General features: G+C 38.1%; 1 protein-coding gene and 1 non-coding gene across 4 annotated transcripts in view; both read left to right on the forward strand.

The window, feature by feature from the left end:
- The window catches only part of LOC121731486 (nitric oxide synthase-like), a 68,184-nt gene that overhangs the window by 36,229 nt on the left and 5,944 nt on the right, over positions 1–26,011 (forward strand). The window contains exons 2-18 of one of the 3 annotated variants that reach the window (XM_042120918.1): positions 4,636–4,769; positions 5,105–5,267; positions 6,868–6,959; positions 10,347–10,494; positions 11,836–11,975; positions 12,403–12,577; positions 13,378–13,559; positions 14,589–14,703; positions 14,951–15,178; positions 16,305–16,409; positions 17,034–17,107; positions 17,557–17,714; positions 18,004–18,233; positions 18,418–18,663; positions 18,768–18,921; positions 19,283–19,452; positions 19,820–20,030. In XM_042120918.1, coding sequence (XP_041976852.1) covers positions 4,636–4,769; positions 5,105–5,267; positions 6,868–6,959; positions 10,347–10,494; positions 11,836–11,975; positions 12,403–12,577; positions 13,378–13,559; positions 14,589–14,703; positions 14,951–15,178; positions 16,305–16,409; positions 17,034–17,107; positions 17,557–17,714; positions 18,004–18,233; positions 18,418–18,663; positions 18,768–18,921; positions 19,283–19,452; positions 19,820–20,030 — 2,725 coding nt within the window. Of the gene's footprint in view, positions 1–4,635; positions 4,770–5,104; positions 5,268–6,867; positions 6,960–10,346; positions 10,495–10,534; positions 10,634–10,676; positions 10,773–11,835; positions 11,976–12,402; positions 12,578–13,377; positions 13,560–14,588; positions 14,704–14,950; positions 15,179–16,304; positions 16,410–17,033; positions 17,108–17,556; positions 17,715–18,003; positions 18,234–18,417; positions 18,664–18,767; positions 18,922–19,282; positions 19,453–19,819; positions 20,031–26,011 lie in introns of those variants that run through there. The other 2 variants (XM_042120915.1, XM_042120917.1) reach the window with 2 other exon arrangements.
- Trnad-guc lies at positions 17,340–17,411 on the forward strand. Its single transcript has one exon. It is a non-coding gene; the product is annotated as a tRNA-Asp (tRNA).

Genomic DNA, 26,011 nt, shown 5'->3' on the forward strand with positions numbered 1-26,011 from the left:
ATCACTAAACAAATTAATGTTTTATAAATGTCTTTTTTTGTTTAATTGCGATTTTCGGTCATTACTACACTTTAAACAAGACAATTTCGTATGAAATGTCATAGTCTCATACAGTTGGGAGTTTTTCTGATTTAGAGAAATTTAATACCGTACGTAGAGATATTTAGGTGAGAAAAAAACACGCAAAGTAGGTATTTTAGGAAACTACTCTTTTTGAAGTATTAATAGCACTTTTTGACCTCAGAACAAAGTTAGATCACCTAGCTGTTTATTGTTAAACGGTTTAATTAAAACTGAGGAACTTGTGTCATTTTAATATTGTTTATCAATTGTTTATGTTGACTTTACCTAGGGCTATACCTTTGTCTTAATGTAAAGTGGCAAAATACTCTTAGCAATTTAAGTAAAGTCTGAAAACATTAAACATGACTATCAGTGGTGTGGCCGCAGGAACCATAATATTTTACACCCCATAACTAAAAGAGCTTTCTTCTTATAGGCTATTGTGGCGACTTTAAAAGCTAATTAACGGTGGTTTGAATGGCTCAGTTAACTTAAGCATCTCAGAATATAAAAGATTTGGCAGATAATATTAAGTATATTGTTATGGGTCTAAAACAAAATACTATAATATAAAAAAAGTCTATTTGGCGATGGAACATGTCCACTGTCCAGGCGCCATTTTTTGTATTGTTGAATTTCGAACTGTTTCAGACCAGTTGTTCTTAGAAAAGTTTAGTTTATTTAATTAATATTAAGTTATTTATATTATACTAGCTGTCCCGGCAAACGTTTCTTTGCCATATAAAGTACTAGCTGTTGCCCGCGACTTCGTCCGCGTGGACTTTAGTTTATAGCGCGCGGTGTCAACAAAATTTGTGTCAAATTTAAAAACTTTTTAAAACCCTGGTAAGTGCTACCGGTGTAGCGCGGCCCTTAATTAATCAAAATACCCAAAAACAGCTATGCAGTGTGCACATAATCTATACTAATATTATAAATGCGAAAGTATCTCTGTCTGTCTGTCTGTCTGTCAGTCTCGCTTTCACGCCAAACGCCAAAAGTATCTCTGTCTGTCTGTCTGTCTGTCAGTCTCGCTTTCACGCCAAACGCCAAAAGTATCTCTGTCTGTCTGTCTGTCTGTCAGTCTCGCTTTCACGCCAAACGCCAAAACTTCCGAACCGATTGTAATGAAATTTTGTATACAGATAGTCTAAAGCCTGAGAAAGGACATAGGCTACTTTTTTACTGGAAAAAAGGGTTGTAAGGGGGTGAAAATGCGTAAATTTGTTCAAATTAAGTTAGTTCCAACAATTCATAATAGATGGCGCCGTGCGTCTTCTACATCGCGCTGACGCTTGCTCAAAAGTCTTTCTATAAGACGTGGTACTTATCATCTTTTTAAGTTTCGATTTTTTTCGATTGTTATATCTATTCTACGGTATTAAATAACTCAGTACTTTATCTGTGCAGTGACGTAACCTTAAATCTATCAATGATAAATAGTTTATGGGTAAAGTTGTGTAATTGGAGGGCTAAATAAGCTTTAAAATTTGGCATAAAATATAAAGTTTAATATAAAAAAATGAAATACTTATTGTGTGCACACTGCACAGCTGTATTGATTTAAGGGGTACCAGGGTTTTTTATAAAAGCTTTTGACACCAATTTTGTTGACATCGCGCGCTATAAACTGAAACTGTCCACGCGGACGAAGTCGCGGACAACAGCTAGTAATATTATACATAAAATATGTTTAAGATTTTTGAAATTTTATTTTAATACACATCCAAGACCCAGGAACATTGAAAACTTTTTGTTCCGCCTGCGGGACTCGAACCCAGGACCCCCGGGATGAGCGCTGGCCACGCGAAATGCGAATTCATTTTCATCGATATTTTCATGGAAATAAGATATTTTCCCACATCAAAATGTAGCCTATGTCCTTTCTCAGACTCTAGAATAACTGTATACAAAATTTCATTGCAATCGGTTCAGTAGTTTTGGCGTGAAAGCAAGACAGACAGACAGACAGACAGACAGACAGAGATACTTTCGCATTTATAATATTAGTATGGATAGTATGGATTAGAAATGCAGTAGGAGTTCTACATTAGATAAGATAGATTGATTATTATTATACCAAGTGATAATATTATTAAACATAATATTCTAACGTATTAAAAACTATAAACACAAACATACTAACTAATAAGTATGATTAGTTCTATGTTACAATAAAGTAAAAAATAAAACGCCATCTGTTGAATCGTATTAGAACTAAAATGTTCATTCCATCGACACGATATTATACATAAAATATGTTTAAGATTTTTGAAATTTTATTTTAATACACATCCAAGACCCAGGAACATTGAAAACTTTTTGTTCCGCCTGCGGGACTCGAACCCAGGACCCCCGTGATGAGCGCTGGCCACGCGCAATGCGAATTCATTTTCATCGAAATTTTCATGGAAATAAGATATTTTCCCACATCAAAATGTAGCCTATGTCCTTTCTCAGACTCTAGAATAACTGTATACAAAATTTCATTGCAATCGGTTCAGTAGTTTTGGCGTGAAAGCAAGACAGACAGACAGACAGACAGACAGAGATACTTTCGCATTTATAATATTAGTATGGATTGTAGTTCGCCCGTATTATTTTATTGAAGTGACTAAATAAGTATGTCACCATGGCAACGTCCATCGCTATCTCGTCGCACAAACAATGGTCGCCGTCAGGCTCGAGTTGTAATAATTTACTATTATTTATTCAACAAATGCACTTATCAATATAAAAAGTACCCGATTCTCAGACCCACTGAATATGCATATAAAATTTGGTTAAAATCAGCAAAGCCGTTTCGGAGGAGTACGCGGCCTAACATTGTGACACGACAATTTTATATATCAGATTTTAACTCTTTTAAAATCTTAGATAATTTCAAAATAAACCTTATTACATAATATTTATATAAGTAAGTAAAACACGCAATTGTCACTTTCAAAGTTCATACTACAGAAAGTCCTTACATAGCATTTTTTTTTTTATACTCGTACCCCTAACATTATCAGGGCTGCTTATTTTCTAATAATCTATAAATACAATTTGTCAAATTAGCCTTAGATATAACAATTAAGTTCATGATTATAATTTGTACAAAATAAATTATTAATATCACTAAATTCAAATATCAATTCCAATAAGATTCCAATTTCAATAAAATGATTTCACTAAAAAACTTCGTGACTCCGGCCGTCCCTCCCACTTCGTATCTCCTGTTCCATTCCTCAATCGTATCCTCTCTCAAGATACGCTTGACGAATGAAACAGGACACAGATCGTAGTCAGGTTTCCTTCTAAATTTCAGCGCGGCCTCCTTAGCTAGTTCGTCAACCCTCTCATTCCCTCTCAACCCTGCGTGCGCCTTAATCTAAAACAGGAGACCTACCGCCTCTGCAATGCAGCTTTGCATGCAGAGGCGGGAGGTCTCCCTGTTTTAGATTTACAAATTTGTACGTGGAAGAGCCATGCTTCGGCACGAATGGGCCGGCTCGACCGGAGAAATACCACGTTCTCACAGAAAACCGGCGTGAAACAGCGCTTGCGCTGTGTTTCGCCGAGTGAGTGAGTTTACCGGAGGCCCAATCCTCTACCTCATTCCCTTCCCTACCCTCCCCTACCCTCCCCTATTCCCTTCCCTTCCCTACCTTCCCCTACCCTATTCCCTCTTAAAAGGCCGGCAACGCACTTGCAAACCTTCTGATGCTGCGAGTGTCCATGGGCGACGGAAGTTGCTTTCCATCAGGTGACCCGTTTGCTCGTTTGCCCCCTTATTTCATTTAAAAAAAAAAAGCTTTTCGGAGGGCCGCCCTTGGTTGCACTGCCAAGGGATGAGGGGAACTAAGGGTGACAGCCTGGAGAGCCGATCTGGAATCGCTAAGGATACCGACCTTTGCCATTCCAATCTTGCAGGCTATACTTACTGCTCTTTGGAGCGCTAGAAATTCGGCTTGGTAGACGGTGCAATACGGCGAGTGGCGACAAAGTAAGTTTGACGGCCTTCGTGTCGACCTCCCCCTTCCATACGGAGAGTTTTTTTTTACGCCTCCGAGTTACGCCTCGGTGGTCTAGTGGTATAGAGCGCATCTCTTGACGTTGGAAACATGTTATTTCCAAGTTTGGTTAGGACAATGCAGGCTGATCACCTGATTGTCTGACAAGTAAGATGATCCATGCGTCGGATGGGCATGTAAATAGTCGGTCCTGCGCCTGATCTCTCGCCGATCGTGTCGGTCTTCCGTCCCACTGTGTTATGAGAGTAAAGGAATAGAGAGTGCTCTTGTGTACTGCGCACACACTCGGGCACTATAAAATTACTCCTGCGTAGCTGGCCTGGTTTCAATGAAACCGGCCACCGTCACCGAAACCGGTGTGGGAGCTATTATTATTATTATACGGAGAGTGCGGCTCCGACTTGACCCTCGATCTTGCTGCCGTCCCTTACATAGCATTAAACAAAATTCTAAGTTACCAATAATATATAACGATGGGTTGTTTGACCCAAGTATAGTTTTGTGAGTCCTCGTTTTTATACAATTACATTATTTCAACGTAAACATATTGTTGCAGAGTACAAAATGTTCAGAGGCTATGTGCCAGAGCAGTATTATGGATACCCCGAGCCGGGGGGACGCGAGGACGACGGACGAGATATACAGAGACGCGAAGTCTTTTCTGCACGAATATTTTTCTTCAATACGCAGGTGAGTGCTTACACACATTATATGCACTTGCTCTAGAATAATATTAAAGTTTTCACCACAGTGTAAATGTTGTGAAAATGTTATTGAGAAGGGCTAAGTTGTTTTTGAGATAAAACTACGACGGGAGAAGACCGAATGAGTACGAAAATTGCTTATTAGATTGAAAGTTTAAAAAAATAATTTCAAATTAAGCATATTTTATGTAAGTTAACCAACAAAAAAAAGTTTTGTTGAATTTTGAATGCAGTCTTGTTCTAAAATTTAGAAATATATTCAATCATGTTTATTATCTACCAATCATAATATAATATTCTACCAATGTTTATTATCCACAGACAAAACTCCGAGGCACACATCTCCCGGCTGCAGGAAGTGGAACGGGAGCTGCGGGCGAGCGGCACCTACAACCTCAAGACCTGCGAGCTGGTCTTCGGCGCCAAGCTCGCCTGGAGGAACAGCACCAGGTGCATCGGCAGGATACAGTGGAAGAAACTACAGGTAAATTCTTCTCTTAATCTCTTCTCAGTACTCTTCACGGCTTTATTGTTCATTATTTTAGTGTTCAGGTATTAAAACTGAGTACTGACCTGAAGGTGTCAAAGACACAATCTGGCTAGGCTAAGGCCTAGCCAGATTGTGTCTTTGACACCTTTTCAGTTTCGATGATTAACACAACTCTAGGGTGGCAGCTGTTGCGAAGGACAGCTGTTCCTGCAACAAACTGCCGCACTGAGAGTTTAACGGTGAAAATAAAGTACTCAATAAAGATTTAGACATAAAACCTACATTATCTCTCAAACTCTTCATAAAATTGAAATTCATGAAGAGGCCGTCAGTCTCTAGAGGGAGTTTTAGTGGAAGTTACGACCCAGATTACCCAATGTCTCCAATCCGCTGCGGACGCGCACAGCGATTCCCCATGAAAACCAAGGTCCAAGAGTTAGGAAGCATCAAGCGTATCTTCTTATTCCGCAATTAATTACGGCTCTTAAGCGAGGCCGGGTGATGGGTCGTTATACGTAAAAGCCTTTTTATTGCCCGAAAACACTAGCCTCCTGACCGTTCACTATTTATACGCATACTCGTTGCACGCAACCCACAGTAAAGGAAATTATGAAGACAATTATTACCTTCGCCTTCTTCTTCTTTTTGATTTTCTTTTTTTTTAATTTTTAAAAAATTCAAGCAATTTTGCTTTTGTACTAAAACTGCAACGGATAATATTTAAATGACGAAACGCATAGATGAATTAGGATCATAAACTTTAGGATAATAATATCAAAGAGGGATTGGTTCCTAATGTGGTTCATAATCCTTATAATATGATAAAACTTACAAAGCTTTATAAATTTTATTACACTTTTTCCTTGTCTATTTATACATCTAAAAATGATAAAAACTTGTTGACAAATTCTTATGTAAATCTAATAGGTACCTTATATTACGCTAACAGTGTTGCTAGATAAGTTGATCTTTTTCTTTTATTTGTAAAATCTTATAATATATTACCTCTTAACAATTAATATAATAACCATAAGTATGCCATGCATTAAACGCTTTAATATACTTATAGCGTTCTCGACCTCTGATACTAAACCTCACGATAGGGCAGTAAATTCCCTTATATTTCTTCTTTTGTTCTTTAGGGTAGCCAATGCAAGAATGTTCACATACACTTCTTTCTTACTAATAAAAAACACTACAATAGCTACACTATGTTTTATCTTTGCTGTGAAAAAGACGCTTAATAGACAAGGGAAAACATTAGGTATATAACATAAACAAAACTCAGTGATAATACTTTAGGGTGTGTACTGTGTAATGTGTATTACCCCTGTATACAGTATGGAAAAATTCGTGCCGCTCGGGCGGTTGTTCATATGATTTGCGAATCACAAAAAAGTTGCTATTTCAGAGCTGCTACTTTCTCAGCGAACTCTATAATATATGGAACCCATACAGACCCTAAAGTATTGTCACTTAGTTTTGTTACACCCTGTATATCGTATCGGTTATGTAAGGAAAAAAAACTATTTAGGAGTAAGTGTAGTTCTCTCATCAGTAAAAGGGTAAATGTTTAAAGTGAACGTTTTTCCAGGTATTCCACTGTCAGGAGGTGAGCACAGCGCGGGGCATGTTTGAGGCGCTGTGCGACCACATCAAGTACGCCACCAACCGCGGGAACATCCGGTGAGTCAATATTTGTACACACATTTGTAAATAAGGTATGATATTCATAATAAGAGTACGATATTTAAATCGATTAGGGTGGGTTGCACCAACTTACTATAACTTTAACTACAATGCAAAATGCCAAATCTTTGGTTAAAGTCAAAAATGGACGCCATATTTAACCATAACCATAGAGCTCGACAAGGCTTTAAATGCACGTGGCGAAAAAAGGAACTAACGCTGTCATCATACAAAAACGCCATTTTTGACAGTTCTCCTTTACCAGCAGCGCCCCCGCCCGCGTTCATATTTTAAAGTCTTGTCGGACCAGCAACGTCTTCTGTCAAATTCTGTGGTCAAAGTTAAGGTTAAAGTTAAATTAGCCTTAACTATAACCATAACTTTAACTTTAACCACGCCTCTGGTGCAACCCACCCTTAGTGATATTTTTGTATGGTGAAAAGATTCGATTAAAGTAGTAATTCAGTATGAGAGTATCTACTGATACATTTTTAATACGATTACATATTGGAAACGAATTTAATTTTTTTTAGTCCAGTTTACCATGAGGTAAACACCAAACATGTTGTAATCCAAATAATTGTTCAAATGTATATTTTGGTTATAATGGTCGTTCAAGGCTAGCTGGCATTCAAAAAGGGTCGTTTTAAAATATAGTTTTTTTTAAATATCGAATTTAAATAATTAAATTAGTTCATTAGTAGGCATTAGCATAGGACCAATGCTACTAATGAATCTCTTTTTAATACAGACCGTAATTTTAAAAGGTATTTTCTGATAAGTGCAGTGAGAAGATAAATTGAGGAAAAGGGAGGCTTGATTTCGCCAGCGCTAATATTTAAGGCTGCGATTAGATCAACATTATTAGAAATCCGTATAATTTGTGTTTAAACATTGGACTTTATTGAAATTGTTTTTCGTTTTTTAATAAGAATCGCTGGAGTTAGTTAAAACAAGGGGCGTTTTCGAGATCGATCCGATAGTTTTTGATCCGTACTCGGGAGTACAGATCAAAAACGGGCCAAGTGCGTGTCGGGTCACGCGCAATATAGGGTTCCCACTAGTTTTTGATAATAAAAATGACATACATTCATTGACCATACAAAAGTATGGTCAATGAATATAATATAACCTGAGGAAATTAATTCCTAGGCAGTTGACGGACCTACGTCGTTTGGTCGGCTTATGTCAATTCAATGTTAGCTGTGATCGATCCGATGAGATTAACTTAACGCGACCAAATTACTTATGTCCGCCATCGGCCTGGGAATCAACTTCTCTGATATTACATTTATAACGTGTTTTACACTACTAACAATGCGACGTCATCTCAGTTACGTTCAAAGGAATTTGAACGAAAAGTTCCTATATACTTCGCCAAATACATTTTTTTTTAGTTGATCGACTTTAACTCAAAAACTTATGAAGTCTTCTTAGCCGTGATATTTTTCCTTTTAAATTCAGCATATTTCCCACTCCCGTGAATTTTTTCACATTTCCAGAAGCAACCGTTTAGCTGGTAGAAGGGGGGAAAACTGGACTCTAACGATTTTTTCCACTTTAAAACTTAATATTTCACAAACGGATCCTTACATCGGAAAATGATTTGTGAATACTCATAATATTTTTAAAAATCCTATCCAACGACACTCTACACGAGGGGTGAACGCGAAAAAAATATTCATCCCCGCTTTATGTGTAGGGAAGGTACCATATTTTTTTTTTTAAGATTTCATGTACATACCATTTTGTCGGCATCATTAATATGTGCATTCATGCCAAATTACAGCTTTGTAGGTTATAGTCTCTGAGCAAAACCGCAGATAGACGGACGTACAGACGGACAGACGGACAGACGGACAGACAGACAGACGGACAGACCGGAACTATAAGGGTTCCTTGTTGACTACGGAACCCTAAAACGATTTTGACGAATGAACGACGAGAGTTTCGAGAAAAAACTGAATCAAAATCAACATCGCAACGTCAATATTCTCGATCTTGAATTAGTGACTTGACTTGTGACACTGACATCGAGTTGATTCGATTCTTGATTGTGTTAAGAGGCACATCGTTTTACTCAATTCGCGACACAACCAAGTAAAAACTCGATGCATAAACGCGACATCCCATCACTAAAACTGATGTATCGTCTTAATTTGTTAAACGACCACTGGCGGCAATGTATTTTTCAAAAGCTATTTTTGCACAGGTAACAAATACTTACGCATTCATAACTTTATTTTATTGAGGTAAAACGTTTGCGACGGTTCTGGGGCCGTACCACGAAACCGTTTCGAGACTCAAACAATCGTACGAGAATGCCACGTCCTACTCTACCAACGAGAAATTACGTTGTTAGAGCTGCGGGGCTCAAATGGTCACATTTAGCAATTCCTCTCTGATTCAGCAAATGAATTGTCAAAACTGTCAAAATGACAAATGTCAAATCAGTACAAAAATACAGAAATGAATTGCAAGCAGAGTTGCATTTTGCGATCTTAGAAAAATTAATCATATTATGATTCATTCATGATATGAATCATAATATGATTAATTTTTCTAAGACCTTCTTCAAAGCGACCATTTTAGCCCCGCAGGACGCGGCATTCTCATCCGATCGTTCGAGTCTTAAAACTGTTTCGTAGTAGGCCCATAACTATACCGAATAATGTGTCTACGGATTAGAACTTTGCCTATGCCTACATTTTATTATCTCTTCTTTATATACGAGTATTATAAAGCTAAAGAGTTTGTTTATTTCTTTCAACGCTCTAATCTCACGAACTACTGGACTGATTTTTATGTAATTTTCCACAGTTATAGAGTAGACTACTAGGAAGGGCATAGGCTACTTTTTTCTGGAAAATTGTACGATTCCCGAGAAATTATTTGTATATGCAGAGCCGCCCGAAACGTCTTGTAGCTTGTAAGCTATACAACCAAGCACAATAATTATTAAACTTTATAAGCGGACACAAGACCTCTAATAATAATTGTTTATTCATTCATTAATATTCTGAATTTAATTACGATAAGCATATTACTTGATCTATTTACAAGTTTAAATTGCATAAGTAATAATATTACAATCTTTAAAGCCGTCGTCTTTAAAGCTCCTTGATAAAAATAATTATCTTTTACGTGTACTTGTTGCTCCATCTATGCATGTAAAATGCATTTTCTTCATCAATAAGCTATATAATAATAATAATTTTTCTACATTTTAAACAAACTAGGATTAAGGGATACATCTATGGTTTTTGATATTTTTTTTACGTCTGGTTAGTTCCCGAATCAGTGAAATGTACCAAGTAGGACTTTCTGGAAGAGTTGCCAATGGAAATAAAAAAAAATTAATTGTTCCATATTATGTTATCGCAGGTCAGCCATCACGATATTCCGTCAGCGCACAGACGCCGCGGGCGCCCACGACTACCGCGTGTGGAACCCGCAGCTCATCAGCTACGCCGGCTACCGCGAGCCGGACGGCACCGTGCTGGGCGACCCGGCCCGGGTGGAGTTCACCGAGGTGAGTGTGATCACGTGGTCACTATACTCCGCCAGCGCACGACTACCGCGTGTGGAACCCGCAGCTCATCAGCTACGCCGGCTACCGCGAGCCGGACGGCACCGTGCTGGGCGACCCGGCCCGGGTGGAGTTCACCGAGGTGAGTGTGATCACGTGGTCACTATACTCCGCCAGCGCACGACTACCGCGTGTGGAACCCGCAGCTCATCAGCTACGCCGGCTACCGCGAGCCGGACGGCACCGTGCTGGGCGACCCGGCCCGGGTGGAGTACACCGAGGTGAGTGTGATCACATGGTCACCACCACAGTGAGGACGTGGTCACAATATCACCAATCACATTGACCACTATATTATACTATATTATATCTCTCTAAACTCACTAAAGTACTATTCTTCCTGTTTTGTATCGCGTTTGGATTCTCAGGTTTAAAGCACGCGTGCACGCTTATGAATGCACATTCAGCTTCTCATGCGAAAATAGTTAGAATTTTGAGAATTGACCCCCTAATATGACAAATCTAGGTACTCAAATAATAACTAGAATCGTACACATTCAAGGCACTCCACCCAACACCAAAGAAAGGTAAGATTAATGTTGTAAAAGTTGTTTCAATCAATTTAAATAGTTTAAATAAAAACAGGTGAAAGAACTTCTCGAAGAAATGTAATTTACCATTTCCTGGGAAAGATTTCACACTGTTTAACTGAAAGAATTATCGAGTTTAACTTCCAAGATCGAGTGCTTCTTGCTTTGCTGAACTTTAGTTTGTTATTTTTTAGGTTTTCAAACTTTTCTTGATTGCAGCTATTCGCGTTTTACTTTTAAAGATAAATCGGTCGCTTTTATAGAAATGACTTTAATAAGATTTGGTATTTATTTAACTCCTCTATAACTGGACTTCGGCAAAGTAAAACTATTAGAAGGGATTTTGGGTTTCGGCGATCCGTTTAGGTGCTAGTACTTGCCTACGTGCCTACATCATTTCTGTAAAATTGTTTATTGCGCCTTTGTGCCTAAACTATCTACTAATATGATTTTAGTGAGGGATGTCAATATATTCTTAACTAACACACTACAAACAATGGTAACTTCAGAGTTACTAGAATTATTACACTTGCTATACAATTTAGGTATATAGTTTACCGAATGACTTTAGGCAATCGTTTATTTTGAAGGAAATGAACCTTCGGATTTGTATTCGGCAGTCATTTAGGGCCGAAGCTTTAGATTTGACAGAATATCATGATGATTTTGATCTTAGATGGTGAAAGCCGAAGCCAGAGCCTATTTTTAGCAGTTAGGTGATAGTTTATAAAGGTTTCATTATATTTATTTCTAGGTGTGTATGAAGTTGGGTTGGAAGCCGCCCCGCACGGCGTGGGACATCCTGCCCATAGTCGTGTCGGCCGACGGCAAGGAGCCCGAGTACTTCGAATTACCTCGCGAGATCATCATGGAAGTGCACATGGAGCATCCTAAGTAAAGAGCATCCTAAGCTTTAACTTGTCAAACGAACTTGTATTGAAAAGAACATGATAAATTCCTTTTAGCAACTCCAATAGCTATGAATGCACGTAGAGTCAAAACCGTCATAAAACACTATATATGGGTGGTTTTTGCTCTATTTTATGACCCTTCCTAGCCATAACACCGCGCTGTCATGGAGCACGTCGAATTTTAAACCTCTATCTCTTTTATTGGCGCTCAAAAGTGTTCTAATAAGTTGTACTAAAAAAGTGATAGCCTATCAATGTATAAATTATTACGTAGGTGCTATCAAATATTTTTTACTGATAGCTCGACGTATTTTGTCGGGTTATGTTGAGACCAGCCGACAGAATCTGTCGATCCGACAAAAGATCTATCGTCTAATCATGACAACTCCAACTACCTTTCAACTACCCAGCTACCCGTGGTTCCGCGATCTGGGTCTGCGATGGTACGCGCTGCCGGCGGTATCCAACATGCGGCTGGACTGCGGCGGGCTGCAGTTCACCGCCACCGCCTTCAACGGCTGGTACATGGGCACCGAGATCGCCTGCCGGAACTTCTGTGACGCGAACCGGTTGGATATTTTAGAGGTAAGGAAGGAAGAGCTGAACTGATTGACGAGAAACTCATAGTGTTATATTTTATTAATTTTCGGAAAACTTTCAGCAATGGCATGGTAAATTTAAGCTTTATGTTATGTTAAGCAATATGAGTTTACAGTTTGGGTCATGGCAATGCAACGTTACGATTATACGGCGCGGCGCGGCGTTGAACTTAGGTATAGTACTTATGTCACAATATAAAACATTATGCCCATATTGATTTTCTTACGGCCGTTCCCAATATTTGATCTATCTCTACTACTAGAGATACGAATAGCTTACAATTGACATAAAATATATGTCTCTAATGTCTAATGTGAGCTATTCCTATCTCTAGTAGGGCAAAACCAGAGATAGATCAAATATTGGGAACGGCCGTTATACAACAGCTACTAAATCAGTAACCATAACGCTAGAAATTAGTCATAATATTATAAACTTGAACGAAAAGCAATGTTATACCTACTCAAAAACTTGCTTTACGTCCCAAAAAGGCTGTTTTGTGGTGGTATAAAAACTAATAGGTACCCCACGGTACTGTATTTTTCCGCGCTTAAAGTAGCTAATATTATGTTAATTGTGCACACACGGTTAAGGCTACAAACTGTGCTGCTAATCTGTTTTGCATTTCCAACATAATACTCCCGCTAAACTAAAAGAATTTCCGTGAAAGAATTTTCAAATTTGGTTCAGCAATTTCGGAGCTATTCCGGAAAGTTTTCAACAGTTTCGACGATGGCCAATTCGCTATTACCTAGACTCGAGTGATGGAGTCAATGTTGTTTCAGAGCGTCGCTATGAAAATGGGTCTGGACACGAACTCATACGTGTCTTTGTGGAAAGACAAAGCACTGGTGGAAGTGAATATAGCGGTACTTCACAGTTTCCACAGAGACAACGTGTCCATAGTCGACCACCACTCCGCCTCCGAACAGTTTATGAAACATCTGGACAACGAGAGTAGAAGCAGGTAATATCACGTAGCGATAATATTCTCTTTGGTTATATAAAACCGACAGTATAAATTAAGTCTATGTATAAAACAATGTGTGGTAGTGTTTTGTTTTTAAATTTCGAATTCACAAAAGTTGCTAGGGTGACTGTGTTGCAATATGATTGCGGACACGTCCAGTTTTTATACGCCAATTAAATTGATTCTGTCACTAAAAGTCACGCGCAGCGACTGCCAGCGACCGTCGAGACGGTGACAGCTGACAGGATACGAGACACCGAACATCTACTATATTGACAGTTAATTTATTTGACAACATATCGATTCACAAATCAAAACCTTATCAGATAACACGTATAATATAATTGCATCACGGTTGTGGAATTGTTTATGTTTATTTCTAAAAAGAAGCAGTTTAGCAATAAAATAATAAAGTATAAACATTACTTACTCATAAATTATTTACGCAACCTAGCTATTTTGTAACATATAAGTCTTTTCTGTCATGTCACTTTTTGGGCGTGAAAACAAAGACAATTGATCATTAAATGTAAAAACAATTGGTTCCGTATATAGTCGATTTAACTCCATAAATAATAAAATAACGCAATTACGTCTTCAGAGAAACATCAGACGGCAGCTGTAGTGTTGAGAATTGATTGAAACTTGAAAGCTCCCTCTTCAAAGTGCATATTGTGTTACTCGCTCACTTGTTACGTATGATTCAACAAACAAAAGGAGATTATTTTCTTGACATAACACATACAAAGGGAATTTATAATAATTCTGAGGATCGTGATAAATTGCTCCAATCAAGGGAATTGGAATAACAATAACGAGTACTATGCTTGTGATATTAACAAAACTGTTGTCCATAAATTCGTTAGAACATAACTTAGTATAAGTGTAAGAAACCGTACATTTTGCAGCGATGAAAATAATTTTCCGAGAGATAAAGTTTCTTTACACCAAATCTTATCTAAATCGGCTTAGTAAGGAGGCGCACACTGTATTATAATAATTGTGTAATAAAAATGTACATTTTAGGGGAGGTTGTCCGTCAGACTGGATTTGGATAGTCCCACCGATGTCGTCCTCGCTGACCGCTGTGTTTCATCAGGAGATGGCTCTCTATTACATCAAGCCATCCTATGATTATCAAGTAAGTAAACTTGGTATTTTTTTAAATTAATTGACTTTGCATAAAGGTATTTTTCAAAGTGGAATTTGTTAAACCAAATAATTTATCAGTTTCTAGTATTCGAACCCAACTCTCGTACTTTCGATTCTTGTTCAGTATTAGCCTTGCAGATCTTTTATTATGATTCAAGGCATGAAATTTGAGATCCTAAAAAGTCCTAAAAACATAACCTCCCTTATAAAAGCCACTAAAAAGCATAACAATCCAGGAGCCAGCGTGGAAGACGCACCAATGGAAAACAGAAGGCGAAAAGCCGCGGCACCGGAAGTTCCACTTCAAGCAGATCGCGCGCGCAGTCAAATTCACGTCAAAACTCTTCAGCCAAGCCCTGTCCAAGCGGATCAAAGCTACCATACTGTATGCTACCGAGACCGGCAAGTCGGAGCAGTATGCAAAGGAATTGGGGACTATTTTCGGACACGTTTTCAACGCTCAGGTGAGCTCTAATATTATTATACAGTGAGGATGCGTTTGGATATGTGTGGATAAATGATTGTTTCAGCTGCTGTGTGCTCAGCAGTTATAGAACTAAGCAACAGCTACAAGTATTATCAGATTTAAATATGATGTTATGACGCGGCCTTTTAAAATCACTGTTGCATAAGGCAACTTCAAAAAGTTGCCTTATGCAACAGTGATTTTAAAAACGTACAAAATGTACAAAAATATATACGGGCCGATTCTAATATTTTGATTTGATGTTCCTTTTCCGATCACTGGATTAACGCAAACAATATAAAAAAACTTTAGAACTTTTTGACATTTTTTATTAAGTACTAATTCTTTTTTATTAATACTGAAGAAGAGGAAGCTGACTGGATCTAAATAGGAACGAAGCTGAATTAATGTAACATTTAAATTGTAGAATTTGTGTACAGGTAGCTCAAAGCGAGATAGAATAAACATGATTGACATAAATGACAGAAATGTTATCAAATCCTTGAAGGTCTGAATTGATGGTCACCGTAGTTGTGCAGGCGAATGTAATTTACAAAATACAGAGGAAGCTCGTTCCAAATCTCGTGTAATGCTGGAGGTGTTATACCTCACCGTATTTATTACTGAAATTTATGGTCCGGCATTTTGTGTGATCGTGTATCATGCGCCAGACCGACACGGACACTGGTTGAATGACGATAGAGCTTCAATAAATTGGTGAATTGTTTGTCGATACTGAAACTCGTATTAAATTAAAGGTAATATTAGAATTCCACACCATAGAATTAGCGAAGCCCATAATCGATTCGACATCATCGAAATCACCATGGCTTACTTTCTTTTTTATCCTAAGTCAAAATAGTTTTAGAGACTTCGATTAATTTTGTTTTCAAAGTATTTTTACAATGTTATAAGTAAATAGAACTTGTGTTGATTTTTATCCATATTTTTAAACTAATCAACGTAATAAATTCTAAATCTAAATTTTATTAGACCGTACGTCTACGTTTAAAAATAACTAGCGATCTGCCCCAGCTTCCCACTTATTAAATTGACTGCATTAAAATACGTTGATTAGTTTAAAAAAATATGGATAAAAATCAATGCAAGTTCTATTTAATCAGGTGTTCTGTATGTCGGACTACGACTTCTTCTCCATCGAGCACGAGACCCTGCTGCTCATCGTCACCTCCACCTTCGGGAACGGAGAGCCACCGGCAAATGGGGTGGTACGTATTTGTTTTTTTTTTCATTGTGGTAAAACAATAAGGCCCTTATTTTATTACGCTAAGCACAATACGACGATCTATTATTTTTGTATTACTTACATTTAAAAATTTTAACTGTCTATCTGGCATGGATGGAAAAATTCCAGCCCGGTGAGATGTTCAAATATTAGTGTCCGACCGAAACTTCACCTTTGGTCGAAAATTGTAATGATTTGGGCTAAGACTTCGGCCAAAAACGGATACTAAAATTTGATTTTCTGTCTGTCAACAGTCAACACTTACCAGGCCCATTAAAAAGTGCGCAGATACGCAGTTAATTTCATAAATAATAGTCATGTTGTAGATAATCCTAATTATGTAAACGCTTTTAAACATTTTCCTTATTTATTTAGGTGACTCTAATTACCTATGAATTCCTAGTAAAGAAGGAAAATTATGTTTATTCATCATTAACACTTGGCTGTGTTTCATCATGCCTATGTGAAAAGTTACACTTTATGAATTAATAAATAATTAGATGAATACTTATTCTAGATTATTATTATTATAAAAATAAATTACTACTTTCGCGATAATATTATGTATATCTGCGAGACTCATTAATTTCTTTTTATATTTTTTTAGGATTTTGCAAATCATCTTTACCAAATGTTATACAGCGAAAGAAAGAACCAAGATGAACAAAATGATAGTGCGGGGTAAGTTAACACATTTTAAAACTGAATCAAAATATTTGAATACCTAATAAATATTATTAAAAACTAAATATTGTCACTGTTCAGTGTTCATATAATATTATCATCTGAATATCTGGATCAATCTCGAGTCTCGACCGTATCATTTGAATTCAAGGTCAAATATTGTGACGGTGAATACTTAAAGGATATGCAAAAAAATATTTTATCAGTAATTTTACACGCAACGTCAGCGTCTTCGGTAGTATAGTGGTCAGTATCCCCGCCTGTCACGCGGGAGACCGGGGTTCGATTCCCCGCCGGAGAGAAATTTTTGTTAAAGTAATATTTGTGTAAGTATATTAAAATTTTAATCCAAAAAATATAAATAGAAGTAGAAAATACTAAGAACTATTTTTAATAAACAATCTTCTTAAATTACCGTAGCATTTTAAAATAATGTTAACAAACAGGATATCAAAACTACCGACGCCAAAGACGCTGATGCGGACAACTAGTATAATGACACCGAGCATCGAGTACAAGAGGCAACTGTCGAGGATGGAGTCCAGCAAAGTTGGCAGCTTCGTGGAGTTCAAGCGGCAGCTTACGAGATTGGAGTCCAATAAAAGTAAAAAGAGTTTTTTGAATTATAAAAAATCTATTATAAAACTACTCCCCTTGTATACACACATGAATAAAAATTGCATTTTATCATTAAGAAAATAATTGAATAGTATCAAAATAATATAAGATACAAAATGCTGAAATAACTTATGGAATTCAAAGCCCACTCGCGCAACGCTGGATAATTGCTATTTTAAATTTAAAATACAAAAAATAATAAGATTGACGAATTTACGAATACGAAACTGTCAGTCAGCTTAAGATGATAAAAAAACAGTATTTGAATATTTAAGGTAGCATAGCTGGAACCTCGTCAGTAGAAAACATCGGACCTCTCAGCAACGTGTGCTATTCAGTGTTCGCTCTAGGCTCGAGCGCGTATCCCAAATTTTGCAACTTCGGTAAAACAATCGACAGAGTTCTAGAAGATTTAGGCGGAGAGAGGCTGCTAGATGTTAGTTGTGGAGATGAAATGTGTGGTCTAGAGCAGCAGTTTAGAACGTGGGCTTCAGATATATTCCACGTGAGTAAAGTATTAAATACAAACAAAATACATCTGATTATGACAAATCCCCACACTAGACCTGTCCTGTGGGGACAATCGATTAATGTTTCTCAAAGAATTCTCAAAGTTTTTTGGTACACTTTTTTTGACATTTAATTTAAAGAATACTCGTCCTTGTTTATTATCATCTCTTAATTTCTAGGTAGCATGTGAAACGTTCTGCTTAGATGAAAATGATATGATAAAGGATGCCAAGAAAGAATTCAGTAAGATACCACTCACAGAAGAGACGGTAAGGTTTGGAAGGCCAGACAATGTACCAACGATAAAAACTGCATTGGAAAACGCATTTAAGAAACAACTCATCTCTTGTACTGTAAAAGAAAATAAAAATTTGGGTGACGTTACGGCAGATAGGACTACGGTGTTCCTTGATTTGGAAGCAAACGTAAGTTTAAAAAAAAAATACATATGAAAGCAGGCGTACAATACGGATACCTATCTTTTAGGCGTATACATAAGGTCTCTAGAGTAAGGGAATATAATTTTTAGGTGAAACTAAAATATGAACCAGGTGATCACGTAGGGGTCATGGCTTGTAATCGAAAGGAAATAGTAGACGAAGTTCTGAACAGACTCAAAGGGATCGACAACTACGACAAACCGCTACAGCTGCAATTGATGAAGGAAACTCTTACGCCAACTGGTAATTAATATATTCTTTTTTTTACCTACGAGACTAAAGATAAATAGGTATTTTTTGGTAATTTCTAGGAAAAAAATAACTTTAGTTACCTATGACACGAATTATTGTTATCATTTAACTGATGACAGTTTTAAGATTAAAATTTGAAGATTATGCCAAGTATAGTCAGCCTACGAATAATAAATACAAAAACTATGTTGTGTTGTAGTTGATGCAGTCAACTCATCAAATACAGTAGCTGGTGTATGTTGACAGGCTTGTATGGCTTTCAGCGGACGCCTACAAATTATAACAATTTATCCGCTAAGTAGACAAATCTAGACACTTCGTTTTTAATAATTCTACACAATTTTTTCCGTAGGTGCCATCAAAACATGGGAGAAACACGAGCGGATACCAGCAGTGACAGTACGGGACATATTCACGCGGTTCCTCGACATCACCACGCCGCCCTCCACCAAGCTCCTCAAGTACCTCGCCACCGCCTGCACAGACCAGAATGAGGCTGAATACTTACGGATACTTATTGAGGTAAGATTAATATGTTTCATTATCATTGTGGAGATATAACCCCTCCTTTATAATTTACACGAAGAACGAGCGAGCCTTAACTTGGCTCGTTGTTCAAGTAAGTAACAAAATTTGCCACAAAATTTACAACCTGTGTCCTAAACAGAATTACTCAAGCTAACTCTTCATGAATTAACAGAGAATCTCCGAAGACTTTCGACACCTAATGAATAGCGGAGAACCTTTAACAATTTGATTTTGTAACGTATTTTGATGGTTACGACAAAAGTTTTTATTTTAGACTTATTTTTTTCGCAAAATCTTCTAAAGACCATCTTGAACTTATACGGATAGAGAAGCAAATTTTATGACTAACGATCATCTCCAGGACTCTACCAAGTACGACGACTGGCGTCACCACTACTACCCGCACTTGGCTGAGGTGTTGGCAGCGGTACCCACTTGCCGACCGCACGCGGCGTTACTGGCCGCTCTGCTGCCGCCGCTACAGCCGCGCTTCTACTCCATATCCTCCACACCACTGGTTGACCCAACGAGGATACACGTTACAGTCGCGGTCGTGGTTTATAAGACTCAAAGTAAGTAAAGAATATGTATTTTGTAAAGTTTAAAGGCCTTGCCGGGTTCCCGAGGAGAAAGGCTCCCCCGATGCCCGGGGAGCCTCTCGGTGCAGACAGGCGGCGGCAAAGGCTGCATGGGGGGGGGTTTAGTCGATAAACCTCTGCGGAGGGAATCCGACATACCCCTGCCCCTTCCCCCGAGAGGGCGGGAGATGCGTAATGCATTTCCCCTCCTAAAAAAAATCGTTCGATTCGGATTCCGAACTTCCCACATGGTTTATTGGTCAACTTAGCGAGGTAAGCAACATTGGGCTTTGTTGCCGCACGCGTCGCTGCTAGCCGCTCTACAGCCGCCGCTGCAGCCGCGCTTCTACTCCATATCCTCGACCCCACTGGTGAACGCGACGAGGATACATGTGACAGTCGCGGGACTCAAAGTAAGTGAAGTCTATTTCTGTAACGTTCTATTCGAAATCGCAGGTGATTTCTAAAGGCTTAGCCAGGTGAGCGTTTATTGGCTATCGCGGGGTGTAGTTATCAAATTTGAATTTCGTAATTTAAATATGTTCGATTTTAAGTGTCTAAACTCTAAACACACTAGGCCGTAGTTACGCGGCGTAAATTCCACATGATTATGCCCGCAATGTATTTTAAATTACGCGTTTAAGTCGCGATCCGTCCGTATTTTGTATGCGTTTGACATTGCGGTCTGCGGACGTAATCATGCGGAATTTACGGCGCGTAACTTCGGCCTAGTGTGTTTAGACATTAAGGCTGTCCCGTTCGTCAACCTCTATCCGCGATCCAATTTTATTTTATTTATTTTAGGTCTGGTCGAATCTGCCTTTTGTAACTGGACATATTTTGTTATCAATTTCGTTTAAATCCAATAGAAAAAAATTTAAGCAATTAACTTTTAATTAAAATCTGTATACTTTTTAAATTAGCAAGAAATATAGACTTTTCTGATTTATAAATAAGTCACACAAACATTAAACAGTAATTGTAACAAATCTATTTTCGTCGCGGGTCGCAACTCGCAGTCAAATCATACTTTACCGTCTCGGTTTACGGTCGCATTATTTTATTGTGGTTGTAAATTACTTAAAACCCCCAGTGCAGTGTGTCTCGGGCCAATATCATAAAACTTGAGCACCGCGATATTATGAGCATTTACGTCTTAGAACGCATAATGTCAAGTTTCCAGCAAGCCTCGCGGCGGAGTAATTTGAATTGCTTTGCGCGCAGCGATTTATAATAGTTTTAAAATATTTGTAGAAAAAAAAATAACAAAAGATTTGTTGATATTTAAAAACTATGTGTTTACTCGTAATCAAAGTTTTCTTCTATGATATGAAGCTAATAGAACGCCTTCACATTACGTCGCAAGCAGTGCGGCATCAGCGTTGCAGCCGCAGTGCTTGCGACGTAATGTGAAGGCAGCCTTATTATATTGAATTAACCTTCAAGCGGGCGCGCGCTATTTTGTAACGGCAGTGGTCGCGCGTAACCTAAAAGTCGTCGTAGGTGAATTTGGGAAACAAAACACATTTTCTATTTAATATTATTTATTATTTCATAAAATTTAATTATTACTCTTTTTAAAAGTAAATTATATGTATTTTTAGTAAAAACCTAGTTATAAAATCCGGTGACCCAAAGCCGCTTATCTAGTGTGAACAGGGGCAGAAAAAGTGATCAGAATTTTCTGATCCTAGTTCCAATTTTTTTCTTCATCTAGCAATAACACTCGATGTTATCGGTCAACGACGACTTAGTTTTATAATTTATTTATAAAACTAAGTCGTCGTTATTTAAATATAAATTATAGAATTTGCTTCAATAATATGAAAACTACATATAAAATTATTTGGTAGATAGATAAATTATGAAAAGCTACTGAGAGAATGATACGGATTCAACAAGAAATATCGATAATATCAACGAAAATGTATTGAGGGGAGTCGATTCGACGTTGCGCGACCGCTTGAAAGTTAAGTTAGATAAATAGGTAAAAAAAAAGTTTTAATTCCTTGATATTTCTCATTCTTTTAATTTAAATTACTTACAGTTAAATACCTAAATGAAATATTTTAAGTAACTATAATTTGTTTAAGGATCTTGTTAATTGGTTATTATTTTTTTCTAATTAGATCTGTCGCTGGTTTCGTAAATTTTAAGCTTCGAAACTGATACTAAAACCGAATTTAAGAAAACCTCTGTTAAGGTATCGAGATTTAATGTAAGAAGTACAAATAGTCTATAAATCGTATTTTTTCTCTACTAACTATTTAGACAGTGAAATTTCCTATAAAAATAAGTAAGTAATCAACATTTTTATAAAGTTAAGTGGTTGATGATTTTTTCGAGTTTGAAAAGTACAGTTTTAAGCCAGATTGAGCGTGGACGCCGTAAACGCTCTTAACATTAAATATTATGTTCCCATGTACCTTTGGAATGTTTTGTTTGCAATTAGCAGCTAAATAGGCCGACATTTAGCATAGTTACAAGTATTTTGTGGGCTCAGCAAAAAAGTGCTAGAGTTTTCGTTTGTACACCCTTATTTGCGTTTATAAGAGTACTGCAGCCATTAGATATTATAAAGACTACAGCACCTGGGGTATAGACTTTTTAACCCTTCCCTTTCCCTTATTAACCGACTTCAAAAAATTAGGTTATCAATTCGACCCGTATCGTATGTACTTAATATTTCCAGATCTGCCCAGTTTTGTATACTTATGTAATAATATTATGTTAGTCTATATCAGCGTCTGAACAAAATATCTAGGTAACAAATTTCAAAAAATTATGTACGTACGTATGTTATATCATATATGTATGTATGTTTTTATGTTTGTGTTCGCATATCTTCGGAACTACAAATCTGATTTGAGTGATTCTTTTTTTGTTGTACTAGGCAATTGCAAGTTTCATCAAAATCGGTTCAGTAGTTTTTGAGATAGGCAGTTTTAATTCTTAATTAAGTACGTACAATATTGAAGTCGGCTTTATCTTTTTAAAATACTATTTTTAAAAGGTCTGCTCTGTGTAAACATACTTTATAGTTATATTTTAGCTACACATTTTTTTGTATTTGTATAATAATTTAGAAAAGTCGTTGGCAGACGTAAGACAAAACATTGTATAACGCATAACGTCTGTATACAATAATACTATGTATAGCGTATTTCTTAGTAAAGGGGGTAAGATAGGCTTCTAGTTCTATATTAGAACACAGGTGTTGTCTTCATTAATCTATGTCAGAACTCGGAATAACATTTACGTTTTGAAGCCTCAGATGTTTTAAACTTGTACTCTTAAAATTAATTGTCTTTCATAAATATCGGTATAATAAACAAGTCTTGTTTAACCCTTGACTATGTTATTGATTAATTAGAGTAAATTTTATAAAAGACTATACTGCAACGTTATGCTAAGTACTCACATACGGTTTTGCTCGATCGAGCAAAACCCGCGGCTCGGGATTTCGTACACACGTTCAGCATTGCTCGATAGTTTTATTCTAAATCGATATATTTAATTCAGGAGGGACTAAGACCCCCAACACTCTTTGGGAAAACTATTAAGTTTGCGGGTGATGTCAAATATCTAGGAGTAATCCTAGACAAAGGACTCACTTGGAATAAGCACATCGAGTATATTACGAAAAAGGCTAGATGTGCTCTGGGTTCCTGTTGGAAGCTTGTCAGCTCTAAATGGGGTATTCGGCCGAAGGCAATGCTATGGCTATATACAGCCGTAGTGAGACCGATTACCACATATGGCTGCGCAGTGTGGCATAAAAAGGCTGAACAAGTAAACTGTCACAAAAGACTAAACAGCGTACAGAGACTGGCATGTCTAATAATCACGGGTGCACTCTCGTCAACACCCACCGCTTCCCTCGAGGCCCTGATCAACTTAACTCCGCTTCCTCTGCTTGTTCAGATGGAGGCCAAAAAGGTGGCTCTCAGGGCCAGGACAGCGGGTGGGACGAATTGGGTCTCCACCCCATTTCGACAGCTGGAACAGTCTCTCAGTGAATCACCTATCATGGCCATGCCATCAGATGCCATGATCAAGGTGTATAGCTTTTCGAAGCAGTACCAGGTTGTTATACCTTCCAGGGAGGACTGGGAAAGGAAAAATCCAATCGATGTCCGCCCTAGCGACATAGTTTGGTTCACGGATGGATCAAGGAAAGACAACCGTGCGGGAGCCGGAATCTACGGAGGCAGGCCACCAAAAGGCAAATACGCCTGTTTGGGGGAGCTTGCGACCGTGTTTCAGGCTGAAGTCTTCGCTATCCTCGGTTGTTCACTAGAAAGCCTGGAGATGGCCCTAGTTAATAAAAACGTTTTTATCTTCTCCGATAGTCAAGCTGCACTTAAAGCACTGACTGCCGCAGAAGTCTCGTCCAAATTAGTTCTGGAATGCATTGAGACGTTAAACATGCTGGGAAGGAACAACAACATCCGCCTAGTATGGGTCCCGGGCCACAGCAACGTCCCCGGCAATGAAACCGCTGACGAGCTGGCTAGGCTTGGGGCCGAGAGTCTCATATATGGTCCAGAACCATTCTGTGGTATAACTCCCAGTACCACAAAGCAAGTGCTCAAGGAATGGGGTCACAGACTATGCAGGAAGCAATGGGCTGAGACCCCTGGCCTTGAACACTCCAAGGCACTAATTCCTGACTTCAACAAGAAACAATCAGAATTAGTGCTCACCTTGGGTAGGAACCAATTAAAAATCCTTACCAGAAGCCTAACTGGGCACTGCAAGCTCAACAAACACCTAAACAGAATGGGTATTTGTAGCATAATGACTTGCAGATTCTGTGAGGAGGAGGATGAAACACCTATTCACCTTCTCCTCGACTGCCCTGCTCTACTACAGAGCAGGAACAGGCACCTTGGTCGCCACGAATACTCGTCCACAGAGGAAATTCGTGGCACCAACCCCAACCATATCGTTCAATTTATGAGCAGTATAGGGTTGGGGATGATACTCTAGTGCGAAGGAGTCACAATAGATCCTCATGGGTCGCAGTGACGTCAGGGCTACAGTGACCTGCCTTCTTTAAAAAAAAAAAAAAAAAAATATTTAATTCAATCGAGCCGGCTCGATGCGAGCCTTCGAGCTGTGAGTTTTGCGGTCCACACAGTAATTATTACTCGATTTGGAATGAAACTATCGAGCAAAACCGTATGTGAGTACTTAGCTTTAGACGCCTAGTATGCGCTTATATAAATGTCACAACTTTTCTTTTTAACCGACTTCCAAAAAACGAGGAGGTTATATGTTCGGCTGTGGATATATTTTTTTATTTTTGTATGTTTAACGATTACTCCGCCGTTTGGGAACCGATTTTCGAAATTTTTGTTTTGTTGTATTAGGTTTCACTCCAATTTGGTACCATTTTTACAAAAGTGGTGACCTGATGATGGGAACCATGAGCAATGGAGGGAACTCCTCGAAATTTATATGGAAACATATGGTGATTTTGGTTTTATGAAAAGCATCCTAAGCATATGCTACCAAAACGCAAGATTTTGCAACGAGATATACTATGGTTCCGAAGATACTAAGAGAACTCCGGATTCCTTATAGATAGAAGTTTGGGGGTTTCAGCGCTGTTTTAAGAACTGAAAGCATATGCTACTATGCAAATTACATTCATCATCATCATCATTACCACGACAGGGTCACCAATGTCACCAAAATCGAACATAAGAAATTCAACCTTAACTCCAGAGCATAAGGCACACATTTGACATTACTTCTGAGAAGTAAGTTGCTTCGATAATAGGCGGCCGAGCCGCAGCGGCCAGGCCGCGGCTGCCATCGAGATAGTCATAGATACCTTAGTATGCAACCACCATAGACCACGCGCACCTGGGGCCCAATTCTCAGGATGTGAGAAAAGTTCATCTTCGAATAAAATACCGAATTATGAGATTTTTACGAGCGTAACACAGTTTGTGTATTCTCAAAAC

The sequence above is a fragment of the Aricia agestis genome, chromosome 11, assembly GCF_905147365.1.
Source record: "Aricia agestis chromosome 11, ilAriAges1.1, whole genome shotgun sequence".
NCBI classification, from domain to species: domain Eukaryota; kingdom Metazoa; phylum Arthropoda; class Insecta; order Lepidoptera; family Lycaenidae; genus Aricia; species Aricia agestis.